Source organism: Ptychodera flava, chromosome 1 (assembly GCF_041260155.1).
Source record: "Ptychodera flava strain L36383 chromosome 1, AS_Pfla_20210202, whole genome shotgun sequence".
NCBI lineage: Eukaryota > Metazoa > Hemichordata > Enteropneusta > Ptychoderidae > Ptychodera > Ptychodera flava.
In genome coordinates, this window is record NC_091928.1 from 48,411,202 (window position 1) to 48,436,130 (window position 24,929).

Consider the following 24,929-nt stretch of genomic DNA (forward strand, 5'->3'; position numbering starts at 1 on the left):
GAATTCGTTCATCTTGGCCGAGGCTTTGATTTATTCGAACACGACCGGCCCGCCTCTCCCTTCCACCCTATGCCACTCATCTCTCTCTCTCTCTCTCTCTCTCTCTCTCTCTCTCTCTCTCTCTCTCTCTCTCTCTCTCTCTCTCTCGCGCGCGCGCGCGCGCTCTCTCTGTCTCTCGTATAGATATTTGCACGCAAGTCACTAGCTAAGTCGTAAAAAGTGTGCATATATTCATTAAAGACTAGCGTGTTCAGCGGGGCTAAAGTCTTGCGAGATCCAGCAAGCAGAGCGAGAGGTCAGCCTTTTTAGCCATACGAATAACATACCTAAAGTACGAACAAGGTGTTTCGCAGAACTCAAAAGTTTCTGAGTTCTTGTGATCAAATTTTAGTTAAATTTGTATTTTTCGACAATATCCCCTCTTAAAGTGACAACTCAAAAAGTCCCACACTCAATACCTCGCAACCATAGAAAATATAACAATAGCATGACAAGACTTTGGCTTTTTAGTAGCAACTTTATTGGCAAAAAGGGCAATATAAAAACCAAAAATAATGAATTTCAGCTGACTATGGTCGCTAAATTTCAGTAGGCACTGGTAAATTTCAAAAGAAGCAAATACTTTTGCATCGTGTGAGCCCAGGAGTTCACTTTGTAGAAAAAATAGTTTTTATATTCATAAGCAAAACAAATGAACACGTCCAGGACCATTGTGGATTGTTTTTCTCCAATGTTTCACGCAAAACAGTTTGTCGAATTGTTTGGACAAATGAGATGATCTAAATGAATTGAGTAAAAAATCTCATGATCGGAAGTCCCGTGATTATCATCAGGGAATCGTTTTGTACTTAATTGGCCGCCATATTGTTTGGTGCGTCGTTCGGTTTCAATATAAATTAAATAGGCACAACAAGCGTTGTCTTCTTTTTGTGATTTCTGTAACTCAAAAGTTTAAAAACGACACAGATTACTGCCGGTACGTGTGGGAGCTCACTGCCGAAGATTCAAATACATGATTAAAGCAATACTTCTGTTTTGCCCAGAAAGATGATTTTTTTTCATTATCCTATCGTAATTATTGCTAAATCTACTTCCTGTTCACTGCAAGCGAAACAAATTAATAATTCTACGCAGATTTATCACCCAAGTGTTAAATGTAAATGAATGTGAAATGAATTTAGCCACATTTAAAGTTCAAATAGCCGTAACCCTCGATAAGCTTTAAGGCATTCAGTAAATACAGGTCCTTGTTCTACTCCTAAATTCGTGAAGTGCCCTGTGTTTAGCCTGTCAAATGTTAACGTTGAACTCGAACTTGAATTCCCTTGTCAAGAACAACATTGCAATGTGTCGTTAAGGCTTAATTCAACATTCTTTTCGGAGAAGATTAAGAAAAATATTTCACTCACGGAAAAAATAATGAGAATATGAAAAAGTTACGGTTACTGAATGAAAATGTCACTATGGCAACAGTGAGGAGTTAGTATTCATATTAGCATATTCCCATTAGCGGAAGTGGAGTTTCTACGGTCTATGCTTTTAATCTAGCTAGACCAAAATAAGTGAAAGTCCTTTATCGTTAAACTGAACAATGGCAGCTAAAGAAGTAGAACTATCTGGAGCATGCGTAGAAGTCGATCTGGTATATCAATTTTGACACGCCCTAAATTAATTTGCATACTCTTCAATATGAGGACAGGAAGTGCTGTTTATGCAGGCATGTCAAGTACCTTATATAACACTTTACATTATCCTAAATTGACACTTAATATTACCAACATTGTTCTAGTTTGCTTGACAAATAGATTTGGAGTTTCGCGGATTACTGAAGTGGCATGCCACGCGTTCCATCGGTACAATGAAATATACATAATTTGCATGTCAAGGTGGTACAACTTATTGCAGCGTAACCTAGCTGCCTCATATATACACGTGTAAAATCTCCACCTATTGAAGAAATAGACTTACGTATACGTATTTACGTGCATCAACTGTAATGTTGAAACAAGTTACGAGTTCTAACGACACCGACGAGTTCGAAGAGTGTAACCCAATTGAGATCTTGTTAAAAAAATACATACATTACATAAAATATATATATCCTCTTTTGTATATGAAAATTTAGCTAATTTATCTTCAGTCGATTTTGTCTGTGCATGAATTAAATACAGGGACAGAGAGAGGCTATGTAATACCATTGAATATCTACTAGAAAGCGAAACAAGAAATAATTTCAAGAGAGATTTGCCATTTTTTAATTATGTTGAGAGTTTTGTGTCACACGACTCGAAAAGTAGAGCAAAAACTAGATGTTGCTCACTTTCATTACCAATTCAACGATTGAACTTGAATGAACAACTGTACTTTTGATTTATAAAAAACGGGCTAGCAATTTCGTTATCCCGATTTTTTATGGACTGTGGCCAATTTTTTCTTCACGAGCGCAGTCTGAGCAAAAGCGGGGATTTAAAACTTTCATTTTCGAGAAAATGTAATGTCAAAGGCAAGATTGCTCGTATGATATTCTTTTGTTAAAAATCCTGAAATTTGTAACGTACTTATGTTCTATTGAATGACCCTTACAGTTAAATATGTAACCTTGTTATGATGTCATGTTTCTAGTGCATAGCAGATGACAGCTTTATCTTATATCATTACAATTCCACCTAAATCCTAAGAACCTGATCGACTGCCAATTTGCGTGCATTATGTAACGAGGAAGGCGTATGATTTCGTAGAACATGGAGAGAAAAACGCGATGGGACATGTTTCTGTCATTGTGAAATATTTTGAGAAAAGTAAATGATTACACCATCACAAAATACACTTGATGAAGTAAATTGTCTGATAATCTACTTTCCTGCACCGTGAAACGAACATTTGTCCTTGTAACAATGTGGTAATATTGTATTATTTTTTGACTGCTATAAGGGTATGACGCCGACGGAATCCACCTCTTTCTCTTAATTTGCGAATACATGCGTGTCCCCGAAATAAGGTGCTGTGATGTTAATCTTCAGGATATTCTCCAATAAGCTGCAGGTGTTTTAATCCTAGGAAGTGAATATAAGATTATAGATCAAAGTACGGTCTCATCCCTGATATGTAAACACACATAAAAACAGACGAGCTGGTAGACCAATAGGTGGATGGATGGATGGATGGATGGATGAATGGACGGATAGATGATGGCTGGATTGATGGATGAGTGGGTGGATGTATGGGTGGATGGGTTGGTGGATGGGTGGAGGATGGATGTGTGGGTGGATGGATGGATTGATAGACAGATGGATGGATGGATGGATGGGTGAGTGGATGGATGGAGGGATTGATTGGTGGGTGAATATGCAAATATAGTTAATCGACTGGGGTAGAAACATGAATACACACATAGAACACGTACAACCGCGGTTACTGAACATCCATGCGTGCATGCATAAAATGTATACATTCATGCATGCGTACAGTACATACATCTGCGTACGGATTGATCGGCACACAGACATACAGATACAGACAGACAACATCGTACATACATACATACATACATACATACATACATACATACATACATACATACATACATACATGTACATACATACATACATACATACATACATACATACATACATACATACATACATACATACATACATACATACATACATACATATAATATACATAGAACACAAGTTATATTTTTTCGTTTTATCTTACCAGCGACTGCTGACTGGAAACCAGCGTTGTAATCAATCGCCACTTCGTTATGTACATAATCCGTTCGATCATCTGCAAAATAGTCATTTATATCTGGTCCTCCGATCACTGCTCCGTACAAAACATGGGGATTCGGGTCTGGTGATTTGTAGCCACGTTCTGAGTAACCACAACGTGCTGGTGGAGTGGGGCAAGAGCTGAGAGAGAGAGAGAGAGAGAGAGAGAGAGAGAGAGAGAGAGAGAGGGAGAGAGAATAATTGTAAAAGCTAAAATGATGACAGCGTTCTAACTCCAGAACAAATCTTTGCTAGCCCTGGCAAATAATATGGTGAAGACGAATATATGACGTCACTATACGGTAAATGTATACATAAATTACGCTACAGTAGGTTATAAACTCGCAAAGGGGCGGCATCAATATCACTTTGAAAGCGAAGAGGAAGCGGCGATTCCGATGAACAATTTAATTATGCCTTCTGGCCAAAAGATGAATGCATCACATGTTTGGTACCATGTAGTAAGATGACCGTGCAAAATATTGACAGTTACCTGCCCCTGTGGTGGGGTTTTACCGGTGGGTTAACTCCATAACCGACGAGAAAACTTCTCCCTGTATCCCCTAAGATATATCCAATTTGACCTTTGGCCCATGGCCTGTAGATGTTTGGTTTGATTCCGTACTCAGCTGCTACCAGCGCTATGAAGGACGTTGTAGCTGAAACGACAAAATTATGATTGTGGTTTAGGTCGGTCTCCGTGCTATGATAGAAATGTTCTGCCAGGCTGCATTTATAAAAGGCATTTAGTTTTGAAACAATTATTCAAATTCTGAATCTTTCGCAATACTTTCTCATGTCTGCTCTGCGTGTAGACTCATTTTGAAAGTTTTTGGAGCAAACGAAATTTCAAGGACCGCCTGTTTTTCTTTTTAAATTGATAAATTTAATTTTTCTAATTCAGACATGGTAATGTCGGTCATTGTGAATATAAAACATCATATGCTGGGTAATTTATCAGTACTAAGATTTTCACCTTGACCTGTAACTAATATTCTTGAATTTGATTAGGTCTTTCATCAGTTTCAAGTCTCTTACTATAGTTTAAATTTCAAAATCAAGGCAAACGACGACCGACAGAGCCCAATGCTGGGGTGTACTTCCAAAATTTTGATAGAGGTGTGCCGCCCAAGTTGAAAATACATACCCATAAATATTCAAAAAAGATATACCCTTTGTTAGGGTAATTCTTATCATAATTTTACTTCATGTGAAGATTCTCCTCTGAAGTGTGGGGACATATCCTTTGATACTGACCCATATTTAGGCCTTGTTGGATGTACAATTTTCCACTCAGGTTTACGTAATTTGTGAAAACGTAACCCATTCGGGCGGCACACTGTATACCTTTCTATGCGAGCGCCCCCGGGCGACAGCGCCACTTACCGGCATATCGCAGAGATCCCCACTCACTACGAAACACTAACCCGAGGGGAGTGTATGGTAATCGTGCACCCGGCAACCAATTATCGATGTATGCTGTAGTTTTCCGGTACGATAGATCGTGTTTCACGAACTTGTACAATAGTAACTGGAAAGCAGACAAATGTTATGCGCATGTTTAATGAGTTAAACAAGTCAAAAAGAAATTTGTTTAATCATAGACAGTAGAGTGGGGAAGACTGTCTATGGATTACTACTCAAAACTCTGAGTATGTTTAATAGATTTCACTTGATCTGGAAACGAAAGTTAGCACAGTTGAATGCCATGGCGTGTCTGTAAAGTCACGCCCAAACTTGTGACGGCGCTGTTGTGTTAAAGATTTTACCTTCGTCCAAACATGGCTTTTCAAGTGGTAGAGCTGAACCTAATTTTGTGTGAATAATGTTTTTTTGAGTAAAATAGTATGACCATTTTGGTTCCAATTCGTTCTCTTTTAATTGCAGACGACGACAACGATCCTGAACTGTCGATTACAAAAGGAATAAAAAAGTAAAACAGTTTTTCGTCCCTCCCCTGATACCGGAGACTTGCACCAAGGACTCGTAAAAAGTCTGAACCGCTAAAAATGCGTTTACAAACATTGAAGTGACTCTAGAATTAGCCACATTCAGTCTGTACCAGCAGGCAGATATGAATTCCTCTCACCCTGAGCCCGCCGAGGGCGTCGTTCCAACCATACGAATAGGGCCGACCCTGATTTAGCTGATAGTAGTTGTCGATGGCGAAGTCTAGATAGTGTTGTTCGTCGGTAGCGTAGTGAAGCCACAGCGCCGCGAAAATTAACTCATCCATATATCCATTGGAGCTAAGAAACGTTATGTAAAATATAAGTAGCAAAAAACTCTATATTTTCCAGAATGTGTTTTCGTTAAAACTGGTTTCAAAGTAAATATATAAATAAGAAACATTACACAAAGTATCATAATGTGAACCGCAGTCATACCGGACATTGTTGCACTCAATGTAAATTTGTGATATGTTAAGAATCAAGGGATGGCAATATGACGAGGGAATCACAATATTATTCTGGAACACCGTGAATGTAGCATTGATCGACAGAGTCACTATCGATTCGACAAAAGATCAAACCTCAATCAAGAGCTTGACTTTCCGTGTGCTTGAAAAATGTGCTGTGGTCACACTGCAGTCAGCACTTTCGCGTAAGCTACTTAACCACATTATCCAAAATAATGCATAAAGATGCAAAACGATGCAGCTAATGGGGCTTTAGTAAAAGTTACAAGCCGACTTTCTCTGATGTGCCTCGATCCCTCCTTGTGGAGGCCGTGGATGAACCAAGTAATCGAATGTACTACTCACTCGTAGACGCTTGCTTCAGGGACGCTGTCCGAATATTTCCCGCGATATTCTTCGGCGAATCGCCATAGAGATCGCGACTCAGCTAAGAGTAAATCGGAGTAACTCTTGTCTGGAAAAAAATCACACCTAACTGTTAATGCACCGCGGTCGTAGTACAAATTATCGAGTAACCCAGCTTGCGCGGTTAACGTCATCATGCGTTCAGGTTCATTAAAATAATTTCAAACCGAGGCAGCCCGGAGTAGTTCTGTTCTAAGATATTTAGGTCTCTAATTAAAACATATTATAAATGAAACAATAACAAAATGTAAGGTTTTGCCTCTATGTTTTTATGTTGTTCATATTTCGTATGGATTTGAGACCTTTTTCTAATTCACATTTGCCATTGGCTTTGGCATTGCAATTGTTACTATTCAAACATTATTTTACTGTTTATGTTTGATCGCGTAGAGACATAGAGACAAACAAGTAATGAAAATCAATCGATCGATCGATCGATCGATCAATCAATCACTTAATCACACACGAGACTGAAGCATAATTGGGCTAAAAACTAAATAGAACGAAATAAATTTATCAAATAATAATAATACCAATTACAAGAAATAGTTACTCAAGAAATATTAAGTAAACTTTTATAAATAAACAAAAAATTACTTCCAACTTGGATAAAGAAAATTCGCTTTGTCTTACCATGGTCTCTGAAAGCAATCGACATGGCCGCCATCGCGGCTGCTGTCCCCGCCACTACATCGGAACCCGGATGAGAAGCGTTGACCGGGTACGCTGGGCGGTCCATCGTCATCGTTTCAGCCGGACCCCAATAACCATGGTCTGCTTGCACGTTACCGATCTATAAAATATGTTATGAAAAATAAAAGAGGAAGGAGAAAAAAATTAAAGATTTCGGAACTCTGTTAGTGCTGGGTCAGAGTGTCATAACCGCGGAGTTAGAAGGTCGTGTGCATTTCAAAACTTTGAACTTCTTTCCGCCGTTCACCTCGTTCTGAAATTAACGGCATGACAGTTGCATCATCGGTGATTAGGGTTTAAGGACCGAATGTAATTTTCAATTCAATCCATCGTCCAACGGGCAAATCTCCAATTACAGGATGAGGTACCCATTACCAATTACCTAATGGGGCGATGATGAGATGTCTGGGTGAGTGCCTTGCTCAAGGGCATAACACCTTGCCAGCGTCTCACCAACTCACCATCCATTGATAATACGTCCGGTACCCTAACCACTGGTCCGCGGTGCCTCGCTTTGTAATCAAAATGATGAAACCGGAACACAGTTGCCGAAGGGATGCGTAGCTGCAAATTTTGATACCGTTTATTATAAAGAAATCACCAAGAACACTATCTTGCACCTTTTAATAGAAATATCATACTTCAAACGATACAATAGTTACACTGGCACTCTTGTTAGTCATCTTCCTCGGACTCATCCAAGCAACAACTTTTCGTACAACATTTATTACGGAATTCGTGAGTTGCTGGGAAAGAGACTGAATAAAACATTTCTGAAATTATAAATAAAGTAAATAATGCAGAAGTATCTGCGATTTTTTTACGGGAATTCCAAAAATCCTAATCGACAAAAACAGAAGTGGAGATTCCGAGGAACAATTTATTGATTTTTTCTGACCCTGTTTTATCGTTTTTTGTTGCTGTCCCGCCTCCGTAAACTTCTTATGTCATTTGAGTTAGTTTCAACAAAGCTAAAAGTCACGGAAGGTCATATTTTATTAGTACTCGGTATTTTCAGAATTTATGTTTTGTTATAAAAGATTGCTTTGTTCTTATCCCCACAATATTTGTTGAATACAAAATAGGCTAACAGCCCAGCGTACACCAACACACATGCTATGCATACAGTTATGAACAACAAATTCTAGTCTGGACAAGAATTCTGTTGTCAGCTGAACACTGGGCAGTACAAACGCAGAGACCGGTATAGTGCTAGCCAGTTGGACACCAGGTGTCGGCCTGGCTCTGGAAATAGAGCAATAAGCTTTGTTTAACCCTTTGAGCGCCAAAGTCAATTTTTGTTGCCCTTAATAAATATACCTGAGTCAATTTTTGTCAGATTTTTGCCAAAATTTTGATAAAAAACTGTGGCCAATAAAATATTGTGTTCGTTTGGTCCAAAATTTTATAAAAAATTACAAAAAAGTTCATAAAATTTGATAAAATGTTGCACTACAATTTGGTGGGAAAAATACAGCACTCAAAGGGTTAACAATAACAACAAAAATACTGGAAAGTACATGAAAAGCTACTGCTAATGAAAGTCAATCATCCCGTACAAGTTCAAATTACCTTCTAAAGTAATTTGAATCGGATAATTTCGAATTTAATTGTCTAAAGATAATCAAATGAAGCGGATGCACACTTTGCCGGCAGTTTCTCACGCATTGAAGGTCACAAATTGTCCTTGTGGGAAAGCCAGATTCTTTTTCTATTCAGGACTCCGCAACTATTCCAAGCATCAGTGCTCGGTGAAGAATGCAGCCATCAATGCTCTTCAATATCTCAGCCCGTCTGAACAAATCCCTCTCCATCAAAGTGCCAAATTACACCCGCGGCTTGGCTTTGCCAAAGTGTCACCCCGCCTAATTACATTGGAGCGTTCACAATGTTTATTTAAGAAGGTAGATAGACTTGGCAGATGTCTCCCAATAATGGCTTCAGTTAATGGTCTGGGAATGATGATCGGCGGGTCCGACTGAGATCGAATGCAGGTCAAATTACCTTCATTTCGATATTCCAACTTATTTTACCCCCAGTTTTTAAGCTAGCCGTATGTAACATCACATTGCGTGTGTGGACAGATTAAGAGAATTTACGTACGTCCTGCAGGCGAAAGCATTGGTCGACTCGTTTGATATATGCATGGAGGTAGGGCCCTTCCTACCTCCATGATACACTGCTGCAACGGTATTAAATGTGACGGTGAGTTGGGTGAATTCTTTTGAAAGCGACAATTAATTATTGATATCAATCGTGAAGGTACCGTGAGCAATTAATGTTTTGGCACGTTGTTGATTCGCCTTGCTGGGGATGTGGGTTGTGGGCTAGGAAACCTGAATCATGGCCTTTGTGTTCATGAGTACATTCATCTAAATGCTTTGAATGGCCTTGCCACATTCGTTTCAGTGATATCATATAGCTTCATTGATTTGTCGTAGAGACCAATGTAATAATTGACATTTCAATCAGGCATTTCGTCAATATTGTCAAATCCCTTGATGAAGTATGCGCCTCTGGGACAGACATTCGGACTCTCAAGCATTTTAAATTCTTCTCTGATCGTACCTCCTGTGGGTGTCCATTTTGAAGCCCTTTGAGTGGGATAAACTTTCACAGTCTTAGATTTTGCAAAATCGTTATTTTCCCCATTGAGTTAACTCAGGGATAGTGGCCACTCTATCGGTAATTCCTTGGTAATTTATTTATCTAGTACCACAATATACACGATGACCCGAGATTTTCATTCTTGATTTTGTATGTGAATGGTTGACAGATTCCTTGAGGAAAATTTGAGCGAAAGTCCAAGTTTTTTACTATCGAGACGCATACCACCTTTAGGTACGGTGTACTTTCCTGAGGAAATATTACGATTGATCAAAATTTATAATATTTATATCATTACCGGTACGTGATCTTCCTGTATGGACTATTTGAAGACTTTGGACTGGGTGAAGTTTAGGTTGTTGTGAACATTGAAAGTGTTATTTTCCACATTAGCGTTAACATTTGAATAATAATACTACATAAGTAAATTGAAAATAATTTGTTTGTCTATGATCCTAACATGTTGATTTTTAAAGATCGCCGACATTTTTGGTCATGAACTTTGAAAGCGAATCACGATTTAATATAGTCTTGGGAAATGATCGAGCAAAACAAATTAAAACTCGAGGTTGGTTTTATCGAAGCGCGACTCAAAAATTAAATTTGAAACATTTCACCTTTACTTTCTCATCGGAACTGAAAGTTTCAAATATTCTCTTTCAGCGTGAAAAACAAAACCAAGGGTCATGTTGTTTTAATAAGACAAATATTGAAGCTGCGTATGGAAGTTTATGTATTTTTAAAATTCAAAATTGTTGTCATTTATTGCGTTCTTTTTTTGTAAAAATTGAATTTTCTATTGTCACAAAGCTAATATCATAAAAACTTCGTTTTTCTACAAGTATGCAAAGATGTTCATACTTCTTCGGAATTCAAATATTTGTCCTGTGCCAAACGGCTCTCTAAAACAGCTACAAACAATAACTGTATCTCCGAGTCTCTGGCTTGATCACCTTAAGCGATAAACACTACCCTTCTTGTAAAAATCTGGCCATTTTTGATGTCGTGGGAGACGCACAATCATGGCTTCCGCTCGGAGGTTCAGACGAGCGATTCCACTGCTTTACCGCTGCCGCATGTGAATCAATGGTTCATTGCGCAAGACTATTGCCCGTGTACTATTGCCCGCGGATGTGCCACTCCTGCTAACGTCCGTAGCGCACGTCACAGAGTACAGTAAAAAGAAATAAGTATCCACAGGAAGAGTGAGGCCAGCATATTCTGCGGGCACGAGATGGAAAGTTGGACAGTGACCTGCAGAACACTTTCCATGATACTAACAGGGCCATATTACCTGTTGACAATATTTTAACAATAACTGAACAAATGATAGATTTCTACTTCCTGAAGCAGTGTCGTTTATTTCTCAGTGAGCTGAGGGGTAGATTGATGAATAGCTGCCTTGACTAGTTTCAGCGTTATTACACCCTGTGCGTAAAACAGAGTTCCTTCGATACACTGAACATCTGGTGAAATGCTTCCAGTACTTCCGAGTGGAGACAAAATATGAAGCCCGGGTATTCTACACTTTACAATACGCCTATGCGGAAAAGTATCATTGTCAACGCGATGCAATGCATAGAAGTCTTGATTACCTGGGATGTCATACATAGTAGAAAGTCATGTAACACCACCAACTTCCGGCGATGCACAAAATATGTGGGTTAACGTTACGCTAATAATGTCTGAATCATTGAAGCCCCTGTAAATATCACTCAAAATCCGAGAAGATTAATTACGTATTTTGGTTTTAAGGTAGAACGCACCTCGGGACAGATATTCGGACTCTTAAACTTTTACAATTCACTTCTGATATACCTCATGTGGGGGTTAATTTTAAAGCGCTTGGTGAAAGAAAACTTTTTAACGGCTTAGTTTTTCGAAATTCGAAAACTTTTATTTTTCTCCATAGAGTTAACACAGGGATGGCGGCCATTTTGAATTTCGAATATCGGTAAATCTTGGGTAATTTGTTTCTCTAGTACCATGATTTGCACGGTGACCCCCTATTTTTATTCTTGATTTTGAAAGAGAATTATTGAAAGATTCATTGAGGAAAGTTAGAGTAAAAGTTTAAGTCTTTCACTTTCGAGGAGCATATTACCTTAAAAAAATTACCGCAGACCCAACATGACAGAAAAATATCGAGTATTAATCGTATCATACGATTTTATCATATAGGCCTACCCATGCCGATATTGCTACATCCTAGTGACGTTCAACGTAAAATATCAGCCGTGATATTTCACGGTAAACGTCGAGATATGCACGATGAACGTCATCAGTTTTAGAGTTTTCCCGAACTACATTAGCAGTTTGTTGGTAAACAACGTAAACAACAAAATGGCTGCCGCTCCCCGCCTGCGAAGCGATGTCGCCGACGTAAAAACTTGAAGGGCTTCGAGGAACACGGGTATTTCTGGTCGCAAAATACGGGAATATCACGTTGAGTCTTGAAATGTTTTACCATGGTATTTTTTTGGTCAAGTTCTAGCAAACATACTGCCGTTCGCACGGCGCCGGCACTGGCACGGTCTCCCACCGAACATGTAGTGAGCGCGTGGCGTGACAGCGATGTCGCGCGCGCGACGACTGTTGACATGGCAACTCTAAAGGTAAACTAACAAAATGGCGTCCCCTCTCCGCGCGAGCTCCGTGCCGTACGACGATCGAAATCAGGATAGATTTAAAGCTGTGCAGTTTTTGATCGGTTACAGTTGTAATAGCATATTGCACCTTAAAATGTTCCTTCTGTATGACGATTTTTGTATCCCGGTGTCTTTCTTCTTGGGTTTCATTGAGATATGGACGACTTGCAGCGATGTCGCGCGTGATGTTGACATCTTCGTCGTATACTTTATGAATGAAACCTGTTCACATAAACATTCTGATATTTATGCGCAAGGCGTAATAAAGTAAAGCCTCAAAATTAAAGGTTTTTCGTTCTATTAGTAAAAATTCCCTAAAATTATGGGCATGGGTATATGATAAATCGGTTATTACCCAATATCGCCTGTTCCTTGTGTCGTATCAGCATTCGTGTCATTTGTGCTGCGTCAGACACTCGACTTCGTCTCGTGTCTGACGCAGCACAAATGACACTCATGCTGATACGACACAGGAACAGGCGATATTGGGTAATAACCTCTAAGTATTCAATTTGTTGATAACCGCGAACAGCAGATATGCCGCAGTCGTACAGTTTTGGCTCTCGGCATTATGAAGAACATAACGCCCTCTACGAGCAACTTTCCTTCCTCAATGAGCAACTTTCAATTGCAAGGGCAGCAATCCCAGAGCGGACGAAACTGACAAATAAAAATGAAGCTACTTCAAACAGGGTCAAAAGTCATTACTTTGTCCTTTTGAATTTGACTTGAAAGTGAACCTGTAAACAAAGAATAACCATGTTTTCTTTTTCCCGCTCGTCTGAAATGTGTAGGAGTGACCGTAACACTCCTGTGAACACGCAACTCGTCACATACAAGCACATGAGAACTGTATACTCTACTCACGTGAACGTAGAACTCGTTCTCTCCGGTGTGACATTTGATGAAATAATCGGCAAACCATCTCAGACAGTCAAGCATATACTTCAGCTCGCCCGTCACTTCATAGGCGTCCGGGAATTCAACTAAACCCCACGCTAACACCGTTGCCGTATAGGACGCCGGGAGTCCAAATTTCAGGTGATCTCCGGCTGACGATGGTAAAACGTGGAGAATATTATTATTAATTGCCAGTCTACTTATTCAAACAATGTTATGATAAAAGCAGCAAAAAGGATTGCATTTATTGATTGTAATTTTGATAAGCTTTGAAGCAAACGGTATGTAAATATATGTTCTTCCCCTTTGCTTCTTAATACAATTGGAGTTATTTTCGGATGATGCCATCGTTGTAGATAGCTGAACGAAATTTACAATGTTAACATTTTCCTTGGTTTGTGTCTTCGCAATAATCAGTTGCCAACTAAGGTGTCTTACAAGTATTCTTAAAAAGCGAAGGCAGTACTTGGAAATCATGCTATGAATCTGAAAATAGCTCCAATCGTGTTTTCCGTATCAAAAATCAGTATGACCGCAGACTTTTACTGGATAAAGTACATGTATTTAGTGGAGAAACGATAGAATCATTAGGGGTATCACGATAAACGTGTTATCCATTCTGTCAGTGGCATGGACAGTCAGGAATCATCAAAAGTCGAGGACTGGCGAAGCTAAATTTTCTCTACTGGTTTCAAAATCGGCCCAGAAAATCTTCGGATTACACGACTTGTGAGACGCTGTGGATCCGCATATCTATGCCTGAGGCGCACTCTGTTTTTAAGTAAAGTCTGGATTTAAATTCATTCTGATAAAAGCACAAAATCTTGAAATACTGAAAGGAAATTAACCACTCCTCAGACAGAATTACAGTCAGAGCTCGTAGGTTACACCGTCCGAAAGCGCGAAAATAATTAAAAGAATTACTTTAAATATCCAAAACCATAGATGAAAAATATCAGTGTTTACAGGTCATAGTTCAGAGGTTACCTACCATCGTAGTAGCCACCGGTGAGATCTTCGCCGTTGATACCACGATCGTCCATGGCCGAGTCATTTCTCCAGGGAATTCTGTTATCATCCGGGAGCTTCCCTGAACGCTGCGCCTCGTAAAATAACAGTGATTTGTGCAGCACCTCACCGTAGTCGTATTCTTTCTCTGGTATAAGAACGGACGGCAGAGTTTAAGTGTCAGGGGAGAAACAGACAAATAAACTACTGAATGAAATGAGGTAATCATTAAAATAATCAATTGGAGTTTTAGAGCCATTTTTGACAAAGTTTTCACTCGGGGTAATTTATTCATGATGAAAAAACTGAAATATTGCGTTGACAGCTTGAACCGCCTGAATTGAGTTTTGGACGATTGAAGTCATGATAATAATTATACATAAATGTTGACACGATATTTTACGCATATATATATATATATATATATATATATATATATATATATATATATATATATATATATATATATATATATATATATATATTATATATACATACATACATTCATACATTCATACATTCATCTTCATCATACATACATACATACCTACATACATACAGATTGACAGACAGACAGACATACATACGGGCAGTCGGACAATTTCCCATTTTCAGATTACAAACACACACACACAAATATGTATGTATGTATATATATATATATATATATATATATATATATATATATATATATATATATATATATATATATATATATATATATATATATATATTGTATGTTATCTGACTACGGGAAATAAATGTTAGAAATAAATGTTAGACCTTGACAATTTATAAGTTTTATAACTCAAGCAAAACATGAAATGACATACTGGAAACACAATAAATATGATTTTATGTTAAAAAGTCAAATTATCACGTGTAAGTGAAGTTTTCGTCGATCTACATGTTGCGATCGAAGCAGGAATGGTGTTAATTTGTAAGCAGAACTCACACATCATGTCACTCTTTGCTGTGACGGTATCATATATTGGAACATTGGATTCTCATAATGTATTAAGTTTCTATTCAATCACAGACGTTGATTGCTTCCACTGTATCTCGGGTCAAAACTGAGACATTGAGCCCGCATAGCTAAAATTAAATTTGACACCACACTGGGAATTAAAAAAACGGAATTTCTCGTCGATTATTTTTACATTTAGTATTCATAAAACAGTTTAGACACCGACGACATAATGATTTGTTCTTTGGCAAACACTGTTGTCAAAAGAGTACATGATTTATTGGTCTGCAAAACCGTTACGCACGGTGTTATTAATATCGAATGGATTAAGCACATATCTCTCGACTTCACGCTCGACATCTTCACGTATTCCCCACTGCGATCACTCGAGGGGCTAGGCTCTCAGTCTCTAAGGGCGCCCTCTAAAGACGCTATATATGTACTTCAATGTCATTCCCATTGTAGTAGTCGTTCTATGCTATTTCCCAGTCTATTCAATCTTGGGTATTCTGCTGCGTTTACAAGGGAAATATGATTTGTGTGCCTAATGAATGTCGCCGTGTCAAAGGTTCCGTGCAAGGCAGATCTCCTGTTTTTGGAAACGCCGAGAAGAACACTCTCGATACTGTCTATCAGAGCGATCGCCTTAGTGCTGTATTCATGATACAATGCATGCAGGGTTCTACTTCACCCACTGTTTGCATAGTAACAAGATACCCGAAGACAATAAAAGGAGTTTTCTTCATTTTACATCCACTTTTAGAGGGAATAATCAGCTGCTTTGTTTTAAAAAATATCCGGAAGTCGATCACATCATACGTGATGTTACCCATGCAGTATAATTTCAACTCACGCGAACTTTAACAATGGGAATGCTTTATAACGCCATAAGTTCCACAGTTGACATTATTATTAGCACAATGACTGTGTCTTCTGGACCACCCTATGACTAATACAAACTTTGCCAGTATGTGGTGTAAGGCGGTTTTACGCTTCATTGAGAGAGCAGTGGGGTCAGCCATCGTGAATGGGTCAACGCATCAAACTCCCGCGGAGTGATAGCTCTATGGAGCTGAAAAGGTGTGACGTTGTGTAAAAGGAGTTGTTTTTTTACGAGCGCGAGGAAGTCAAAATAGGGAACTGAAAAACATGTACGCGTGATTTCATATCTTATTTTGTGACGTCGACCTGCCTTTTCGGTGACGTGTACCTATTTTTTCACGGTATTTGATGTTTTTGTAAACTCCAAAAGCGGTGCCGCCGAGGTGATCGCTAGTTATTTCGGGTTCAGAATGTAAATGTGCGGTAAAGTGTTTACGCACAAGGAGCCAAACATTTCTCAGGAAAGTAACGTTGGACTCATGATCAAATTACCGTTTGTTAAAACCGCACATCACAACCTGAAGACAGATTGACATATTCAATATTAATTCACTATAAGGCCAAGAAAAATAAAAAGCTTGTTTCTCATCCTCGACATATTGCAAAAATGATGCGGTGACGCGGGCTTTTTCTTCTCAATTTTTTTAGTCTTCAACCAATAGGAACATGCAAAAAACATGAAAACAACGTAGGAATGCACGCAGAGATAAATGGACAGCAGTGTTGCCTTAGTATATTTGTATAGCAACAGTTCTGTGGTTTGACTTTTAGTGCAGCAATGCACAGTTTTGACAGCTTAATATAACAGTGACATATGTGTACAGTACTGAATGGAATATTAGTGTCATTTATCTTATTTACAGTTCTGTTTTATACAGCACTGTGTTATGCACTATCTTCGCGTATTTTTGCGGGTTTTATTCATTTTATTTCCTCATGAGCAGAAAAAAAGGTTGACGCGGCGGGTCTTAATTGACGAGCGTGAGGATGCGAGAAAATCTTTTTATTTTTCTTGGCCTAACGGAGTTTGTCAGCTGCCGTCGTGTCTCAGCGCGCCTTGCAAAAACACTGCTCGATGTTCACTTTCGCATTCTTAACGATTAGAAATGAATGAAATAAGACAAAAATGTGACGCGATGATTTTACAATCCGATATCTGACTCCAACAATTCACACTGTCTTTGACGAAGAAACAAATGATGGAGTGCATTTTCGCCTTTTTCTTGACGCAAAACTTTTGAATTTCGTTTCATTCGACTCTAGTTCGTAGGTAAAGTCGACACAGACAACGCCTTCACCGTCCCTAGGCTGGCACCAGTACCACCAACAACGATAACGACCAACGAACATGGACCCCGTTTGGTGTGATAGCACACGGGGACAATGACAAATGCTCATTTCGCTTTGTTTGGTTTTAGCTGGGAGTACAATGCCATTATTGTAATGACAATTATAATTTATTTTTTTGAAAAATTTCTCAGGATAATACCTTTGTCTAATTACCATCCACAGTTTCTTTGTCTAATTCATAAAATATTTTGAAATTATACGTAATATGCGGGTTGACAGTGGCCTTTACGTGTGGCATGCATAGTTTTAGACAATTGAATTTTTCTTTTACTGCGTGCATTCAATTGTCCAGGATAAGAGCCCGCATCTGGCATACACATGCAGTGTCGACGAGCTGAATACCAGTATGAGGTGTTTCACAAAATCTTTGGGAGTAAACTTTCCCATGGTTGTTTTGCTTTTAGAGGACTATCGAGAGAAAACGTAAATTTTAAACCATTTTTACAGCCTCGCTTATGATTTGCAATTGCTCGACTAACTTATTTCTTTAATAATCAACTATGCAATTATACAATCAGCGGTCAAACTTTTTTATTCAGAAAAAACAATGATCTAAATTAACCGATATCTGAAATTCGACATCGCCACTTTTTTCTGTCTTGACTCTATAACAGACCCTTAAATGCCTCTATTAGGCCTAATAATAATTAATTTTCTGTTAAAAAGCACAAAACCAAGAAACTTGATTATCCTTACGAATTTCAAAATTCGTTGTACAAGGGTTAAAAATTGTAACATCTTGAAGGTTCGACAGTCTGTCCTCCAGTAGCCTTCAGCCTCATGGGAGAAAGGGTATTGAGAATATTCACGCAGCTGCATTGCGCCACTTTATAAAGTGTGAACAGCCCCAGGGATGCGGACAAATCTAAACAAGCTATTACATGAACTTTTGTGTAGCAATAGTTCTGTTCGAGATCGTTGGTTTGTGTGTACGCTGCATTCGTGTTAGTCAAAGGATCACGGTGATTTATCGACGTCAGTACGACGTCAAAAGCCCGAAGTTTACCCATCTGTAAGCCTTGTGCCTTCCCAATGGGGGTATCGTGTTTACTTTGATACCACAAAGTCAGAGTATTTTTACCACTTGCAAAGGTAAAAAGACAAACCTAATATCCTATGACACGCCTACCCTTCTCGAATCATGGAGGTAGGAACCCCATGCTTTGCATGATGTTGTGTCAGGGTAGCCGTAGACGAGGGTCTTTTGCCTTTGTGCAGCGGACTGTCTTTCAGAGACAATAACCGCATTTCACTGACAGCTTTTCACACTGTCTCAAAATGCCCTGAATACCAACGATCTCGCTAAGTGTGTACGCGTTATGCAAATACCCGTCGCGCTGCTGAATGCTTTGCAAGACTTACCGTCCTTATCACATCCCTTCCGCGTGAGTTCCTCGACCTGTGCTCGCAGTCTCTCCACCTCTTTCATGAGCTGGTTCTTTGACCACTTCAGTCTGTCTTTCCGCCTTTTCAACTTCACCACCGTCTTTTGACAGCTTCGCCGGGCTTCCTGCAACTGTTTCTCGTACTCGAACAGTTTGGCTTCCCTCTCCTGGTATCGGTTGTACCTGTTCAAGATATACTCTGTCTGGGTCTCTGCCTTGCTCTTGTAAATCTCAAACCTCTCTTGTATCTTGTTCAGCTCTGACTGGGGGCTCAGTGGGAATTCTTGCGCGCATTGAGACCCCTTCTTGGGCACAGAAACCATGTACGGACACTCCGACGGAGAGACGCTTTGACAAGCCGCCTGGCAGTCAGTACAAGCCGGTACCCCGGTCAAACCGTCCCCGCTAACTACCAAATCAATCGTTCCCAGGATAATTAGCACAACAGAGTAACTTGATTTTTTCATCGCGGTCGTTTTGTTATTCCAAATCTTCTGATAAGCAGTGTTTGTAGCCCAGCACGATTGGGAGTATGAGACACAGCTACCTCTCAAATGTCCCGAAGAGCTATGTCTCCGACGTCATACTGCCCTGCGGTCGCGCTTGCGGTCATACAGAACCTTCGAAAGGTCGAAGTAACGTGAAGGCTCCCGTTAACGCGGTCTTTGGTGTCGGGCGCCATCATTATTTTAAGGGGTGTGCCGGATACAAGTTGTTATACCCCTGTTCAAATTTGGTTATATGCCATATCGTAAGCGAGAGTGATTCAAAGGTGAGGGGGCGTGTCCCTTTGTTGCGGCGGTCAAAGAACCAGTTAAGAATGGGTTTACACAAATGTCCAATTGAGAGGAATAACATGTCATTGGATCTTGAAAAGTGCTTATATTTATCTCCAGAAAGCAAATAACGGGCCTCTCTGTACGTTAAAGACGGACGTTTTCATTCTCTGTGGCATTGACAGTAGCTATCGTCTAAGGCTGTGCTCAGCAAAACAGCGCTTATCGTTTCAAGTGTACTGTGCGACATTCGGGACTGCATGGCACTTTGCAGATGTCCTTGTCCATGCGTGATTCCTCGTCTCGATCTCGTAGTAAACTTCTTGTCGGCAACTTCGTGATATTACGCGAGGACTTTACACTCTACACAGTAACATGCCGATAAAGTTAACGAAATTAAGTTGTAAGAGAATTTGGCTTGTACGAAGAGACAATTTCGGCTTTTGGTATACGTGAATCAATCAAATGATACTAGTACAGGATTGGAGCATTCCAAAATGAATTCCCTTACTAGGGCAACTTCCTCAGCACCACAAGAGCTAAATATGATCTCTAGTTTTTGCGCTGTTTTTAGGGAATGTTGTTATAAACTTTAGAGGCCAGGGGTCGCTATCGACCGAAACAGCCGCCAAGTAATAGAAACCGAGCTAAGGTCAACACAGGTCAAATGCACGCAATGACAAGGATACCAGGACGAATCGTGATATACATACATAAGTCGTCCTTAAAAGTAAAGAACCTACTGGCAAACAAACAATGAAGCATGGTGACGAAAATGGCACTATAATTGTAGACTTGTACCATTTCAAAAGGATTACGAAGAAAAGAAACTTAATTTTTGTTCAATTTTCTCTAAGTCCCTTTTTACTTAAATGAAACTTATGGTCTTTAGCAGGCGATGATCTCTTATTTTCCTTTCTATTTTGCTGCCGACAGCCTGAAGGAAGCAGAATAACATATGGCGGTTACCGTAACATAATATCTTATATGATCGTCACAGAAAGGTATTGGTACAGACAGGATTTCAAGAAGGGCGGATGACCGAAAGTTGTTGTTGGAAGAATTTAGCATCATGTATTCGTCTTACCCTGATACCAATGCACTTGAGAAAAAAATATCCATTCATCTTACTGGATTAAATCTCTTTTGATGTCAGTGCCACGTTCACGTTTATGAAAATTTGATATCCAAATTACAGTGACAATAACTGTAAATAACTCGTGGTTATTTTTTCACTATTTTTGTTTTTTATCTTGACTATCTTGTTCTACTGCCAAAACATGTTGATCTACATAGCATTCAGCTTGTCAGCTCTACCTGTACGTTGTGTACACTGCATCATTATTGTTGAAAAGTGAATCGGGGTTCATGCCAACAATATCAGTGTATTTTACCCTTGTAGACGCTGAGTTGGAACGCTAATTAGTGGCTGTTTCAATATGCTTGAGAGGGGTAGAAAATCATCTTGCAATTGACGTATAAAATCATGATAAAAAACATCGAGAGTTACAGCTACTGGTTTCAAACAGACTTTTTCCCCTGATTTTCATTTCAGGTAGGAAATGAAGACTGCTACTTCAGGTTAACATATTGCCACCGTTCCAGAAACGGGCGGTAATGTGTTTTTTCCAGCCATGATGCACAGTCACTGAATACTTCGAGGCATGCATCGCGAAATTTAAGTTGTGTCACTCACCTTACCGGTTGATCGCCATGAAGCGATTTCTTTATCGAGAAAACAGACTCGAAACTTAGACAGACCAACCAAAGTAAACATGTCAATCGAAAAATTTGCTAAACGACATAATTTTTTACAACCATCTCGTGACATTAATTGTTGCTAGGTAACCGACGGAGGCGCCTACGGCTTGTAATGGATGGTGAACTATACATTTTTATGCCACTTTACATTAAATGTCAATAATGCACGGAAAATGTGATAGTTTTAACACATGAATGCGTATTATGATTGGAATAGCAATTTTAGTGGTATTTACATAAAATGTCAAATAGGCTTGTATCATTTCAAGCTTCATATAATTTATAAAACGGTGTAGCCCATGACGAAATACAGAGAAAATTTATAGTTTGCGCCTGTGGGAGTCTGATTAGATCAGCGTGTCAGTTTACGCCACCACTGTCTGATGCCATATCGTTCGTCCAGCCTCACAGTTGCACTACGGATCTCCTTTCATGTAAAACAGACAAATCACTAAAGCGTTTCTTATTGTTCTAAAAATATCTGTTATGCGTAGTGTTATGCAAGCTAACGTAAGAATATTAAACACACCGCAATGACTTTCAGATGTGTAAAAGAACTTAACAATAGTATTCTGTGCACTGTGGTTAGGTCAGACCACAATTGAATCGTTGAAAAAGTTTTAGAAAATTGTCGTAACAGTCTCTAAGGGCCTGGACATCAGAATTAATAGGGTTGGTGGCTGTACTTATGTTTGTGAAATGTACAGACGATGTATTTGGCATTACAATTACAGTCACATCTACTGTGTCATGTCTATGAATTCTTGTTTGTATTTCATAATTTCCCCATACACTTCAAACACCTTGTTGTTGTGCATTCATATTTCAGTAGACCGTTCAAAATATGTATATCTTTTTTCCTGTTTTCCATTTCCATACCAACAAAAAGTGGCGACTCTTCCCTGATTCATGCATTAAATGAACCGGCCTTCCCGTAAACCGTTGCATGGAAAGTGTCGCCCTTCCCCTTCACCAGCCCCCCCTCACCCTCCCCCGACAATATCTCTGACGCCACAAGGATTTTTGGATTTTCTCAAATCAAGCTAGTGAGGAAGAATTTAAATGACGACAAACCTGTTTTGTGCTGATGTGTATTTTACGAGCTGCCAAATATGTGGTACTTTATCAAAGCGAAGATTTTTAACTAGTAACTGTCGAAGAATCGAAAATACTGGCGAAGGCCGAGAAATATCGTCGAAATATAGTAGGTATGATTGCATTGACATTGATGTACATGCAGTCAATTTAGAGATTTATAAACCAAACCATTATTCACTTATTTTACTCAATGTTAAAATAAGCGTCACGCCCCCAAAAAATGCATCAATTAACTTGAGCTGAACCCTTTTATGCTGTCACCTACATGGGGGCGCTGTTCTTTTGCACGGCGTGCATACGGCGTGCGGATATTCACAAATGACGGCCTACCTACTCATACACTGCCCTTTGTAGAATTTATCACGCATATTTTTGTAGTCCAACCCTGTGAATGAGTGATAGCAAACCACTCGATTTCAAAAAACTTGCAATCAGAGGGGTTTACCAACAAATTTAATTTTTTAAGGTATCTTAAACGAGTGAGGAAACGTGAAAACTGTCCGCGATATGTTCAGAATTTCCCTCTTCGGCCAAACAGTGTTCTCCTCTGCCTATCAAGAAAACTTAACGTCTCCCTCTAATCAATAAAGCTCCCTATGTCCCTCATTCTATCACAAACTTTGTCGGTAAACCCCCGAAAACAAGCGAGTCTCGATTGCGCGTTCGTTTTTCCGAGTTGTCCACTGACTCGAATACACCTACAGAATAAGAAACTGTGACAGCCGATGCTGAAATTGCATACCCACCGACTGATACGTGAAATCATAAGCTCTAGTCTTTTTTCTAGGGGCTATTGTCTTTTTCTAGGGTCAAAATGTCTCGAGAACGCTCAGAAAATATGCTTTTGTTCGCGAACTTCTGTGTTAGCTTCCTCGGGTGAACTCGAGATCTGACCCCGACAGCTTCACCAACATTTTTTGGGTGATGAAACATCGAAGGGACTTTGTATCACTAAGTCCTATACTTTAGTTATACAATCTCAATTGTCTTACGCAAATGTGCAGTCGATAAACAAAACTCTTCCAGTCAGTGATTTTTTTCGCCAGGAAAGGATAGAGCCCCATGTTTAACACAATGTTAATTCTTCCATATTTCGGCGTTATACTAGTAGTCTGAAGCCCTCAATAGGAACACATAGACTTTAACACAGAGCTAATAGCTTACAATGCGTTGACACTTGCTGAACTGATGACGAGTGACTTGAGCCGTTACAAGTTTTCGTCCAGTGAACCACTCTTAATAGTAACTGAAATTAAGCTCACGAACTCTACGATTTATTGCTCATTAATATCACCTATTCAAAACCAACACTTCCTGTTATTTTTGCTGACCTGAAACAATTATTCCATCGTTAAAAAAAAGCAAATGATGAGTAATTGACGCTTGATGACCATTGGTAGCAAATTACACAATAATTGTAGCTCAGAAAACATGACATTTCGAAATGAGAACAAGAAAACAACATTTGGTAACCTTGAGAAGAGAGAAATCTGCATGAGTAGCCGCAATTAATTTCAAACAATCGATATTAAAGTCATCGTTATTTAAAGGCTATCAGCTGTTAGGTACTCGGACTCCCAACCTTTCTCGGTGCATTTTTGGTCTGCCACTCATGTGGCTTATATTGGAAACTCATTTAGTAAATAAAGTTTTCACTCGCCTATTTATTTGAAAATAGATTTTTTTTCTCAGTAGAGGTAACGCAGAGATGGAGGCCATTTTGAATTTCAAGTATGGGTACATGTGAATTTTGGGTAATTTGTTTAGCAATAAAATCTTAACAGTGACCTCTAATTTTTTTTCTTGAGTTTGAAAATAATGGTTTATAATTCTTTACGGAAAGTGTTGGCAAATGAAAGTTTAAGTCTTTCAATTTCCAGGGGCGTACTACTTTAAGGGAGGAGAATATCACATTTAATTCTTTAATCTGAGAAATAGCAGGAAGTTTACAAGCACGTGGCACATTTGAAGCTGTTACATGGACAACCGAGATCTACGATGCAATGTCCCCTTACTAGGTTGCACTGTAACCAAATTCTCAACATTGGAAGCGATCCAAACTTTTTTTAAGGCATGTTCTTGCTAGAGCGATAAATTCTGATCACTGGTAATAAAAGGTTATGACTCCAATTATTAGCACTTCGGAAGTCTTACAAAACAAACCACAAAATAGATCATTGCATTTATCAGTAAATGGTTGCTTTTTCTTGATGATTTCCTCTCCACATAGGCCACCCCACAGTCTATGTCTGTCTGT

General features: G+C 39.2%; 1 protein-coding gene across 1 annotated transcript; it reads right to left on the bottom strand.

The window, feature by feature from the left end:
• Nucleotides 1-497: 497 nt before the first annotated feature.
• On the bottom strand, nucleotides 498-19,704 carry LOC139139992 (uncharacterized). The gene is made up of 10 exons (XM_070708977.1): nucleotides 19,015-19,704; nucleotides 14,437-14,601; nucleotides 13,413-13,597; nucleotides 7,231-7,390; nucleotides 6,538-6,646; nucleotides 5,863-6,022; nucleotides 5,160-5,304; nucleotides 4,267-4,432; nucleotides 3,718-3,914; nucleotides 498-3,053 (listed from the first exon to the last, which is right to left on the bottom strand). The coding sequence occupies exons 1-10, from the start codon at nucleotides 19,502-19,504 to the stop codon at nucleotides 3,010-3,012; spliced, it is 1,821 nt and encodes a 606-aa protein (XP_070565078.1). The 5' UTR covers nucleotides 19,505-19,704; the 3' UTR covers nucleotides 498-3,009.
• Between the last annotated feature and the right edge of the window lie 5,225 nt (nucleotides 19,705-24,929).

Bases quoted from the DNA above. Each gene is read 5' to 3' on its own strand.
- LOC139139992 (XM_070708977.1), bottom strand. From the start codon at position 19,504: ATGAAAAAATCAAGTTACTCTGTTGTGCTAATTATCCTGGGAACGATT. The intron at 13,598-14,436 runs GTAGGTAACCTC...TACCATCGTCAG, and splicing joins CACCGGTGGCTACTACGATG to CCGGAGATCACCTGAAATTT. The intron at 3,054-3,717 runs GTAAGATAAAAC...TTCACTTCCTAG, and splicing joins TTTCCAGTCAGCAGTCGCTG to GATTAAAACACCTGCAGCTT.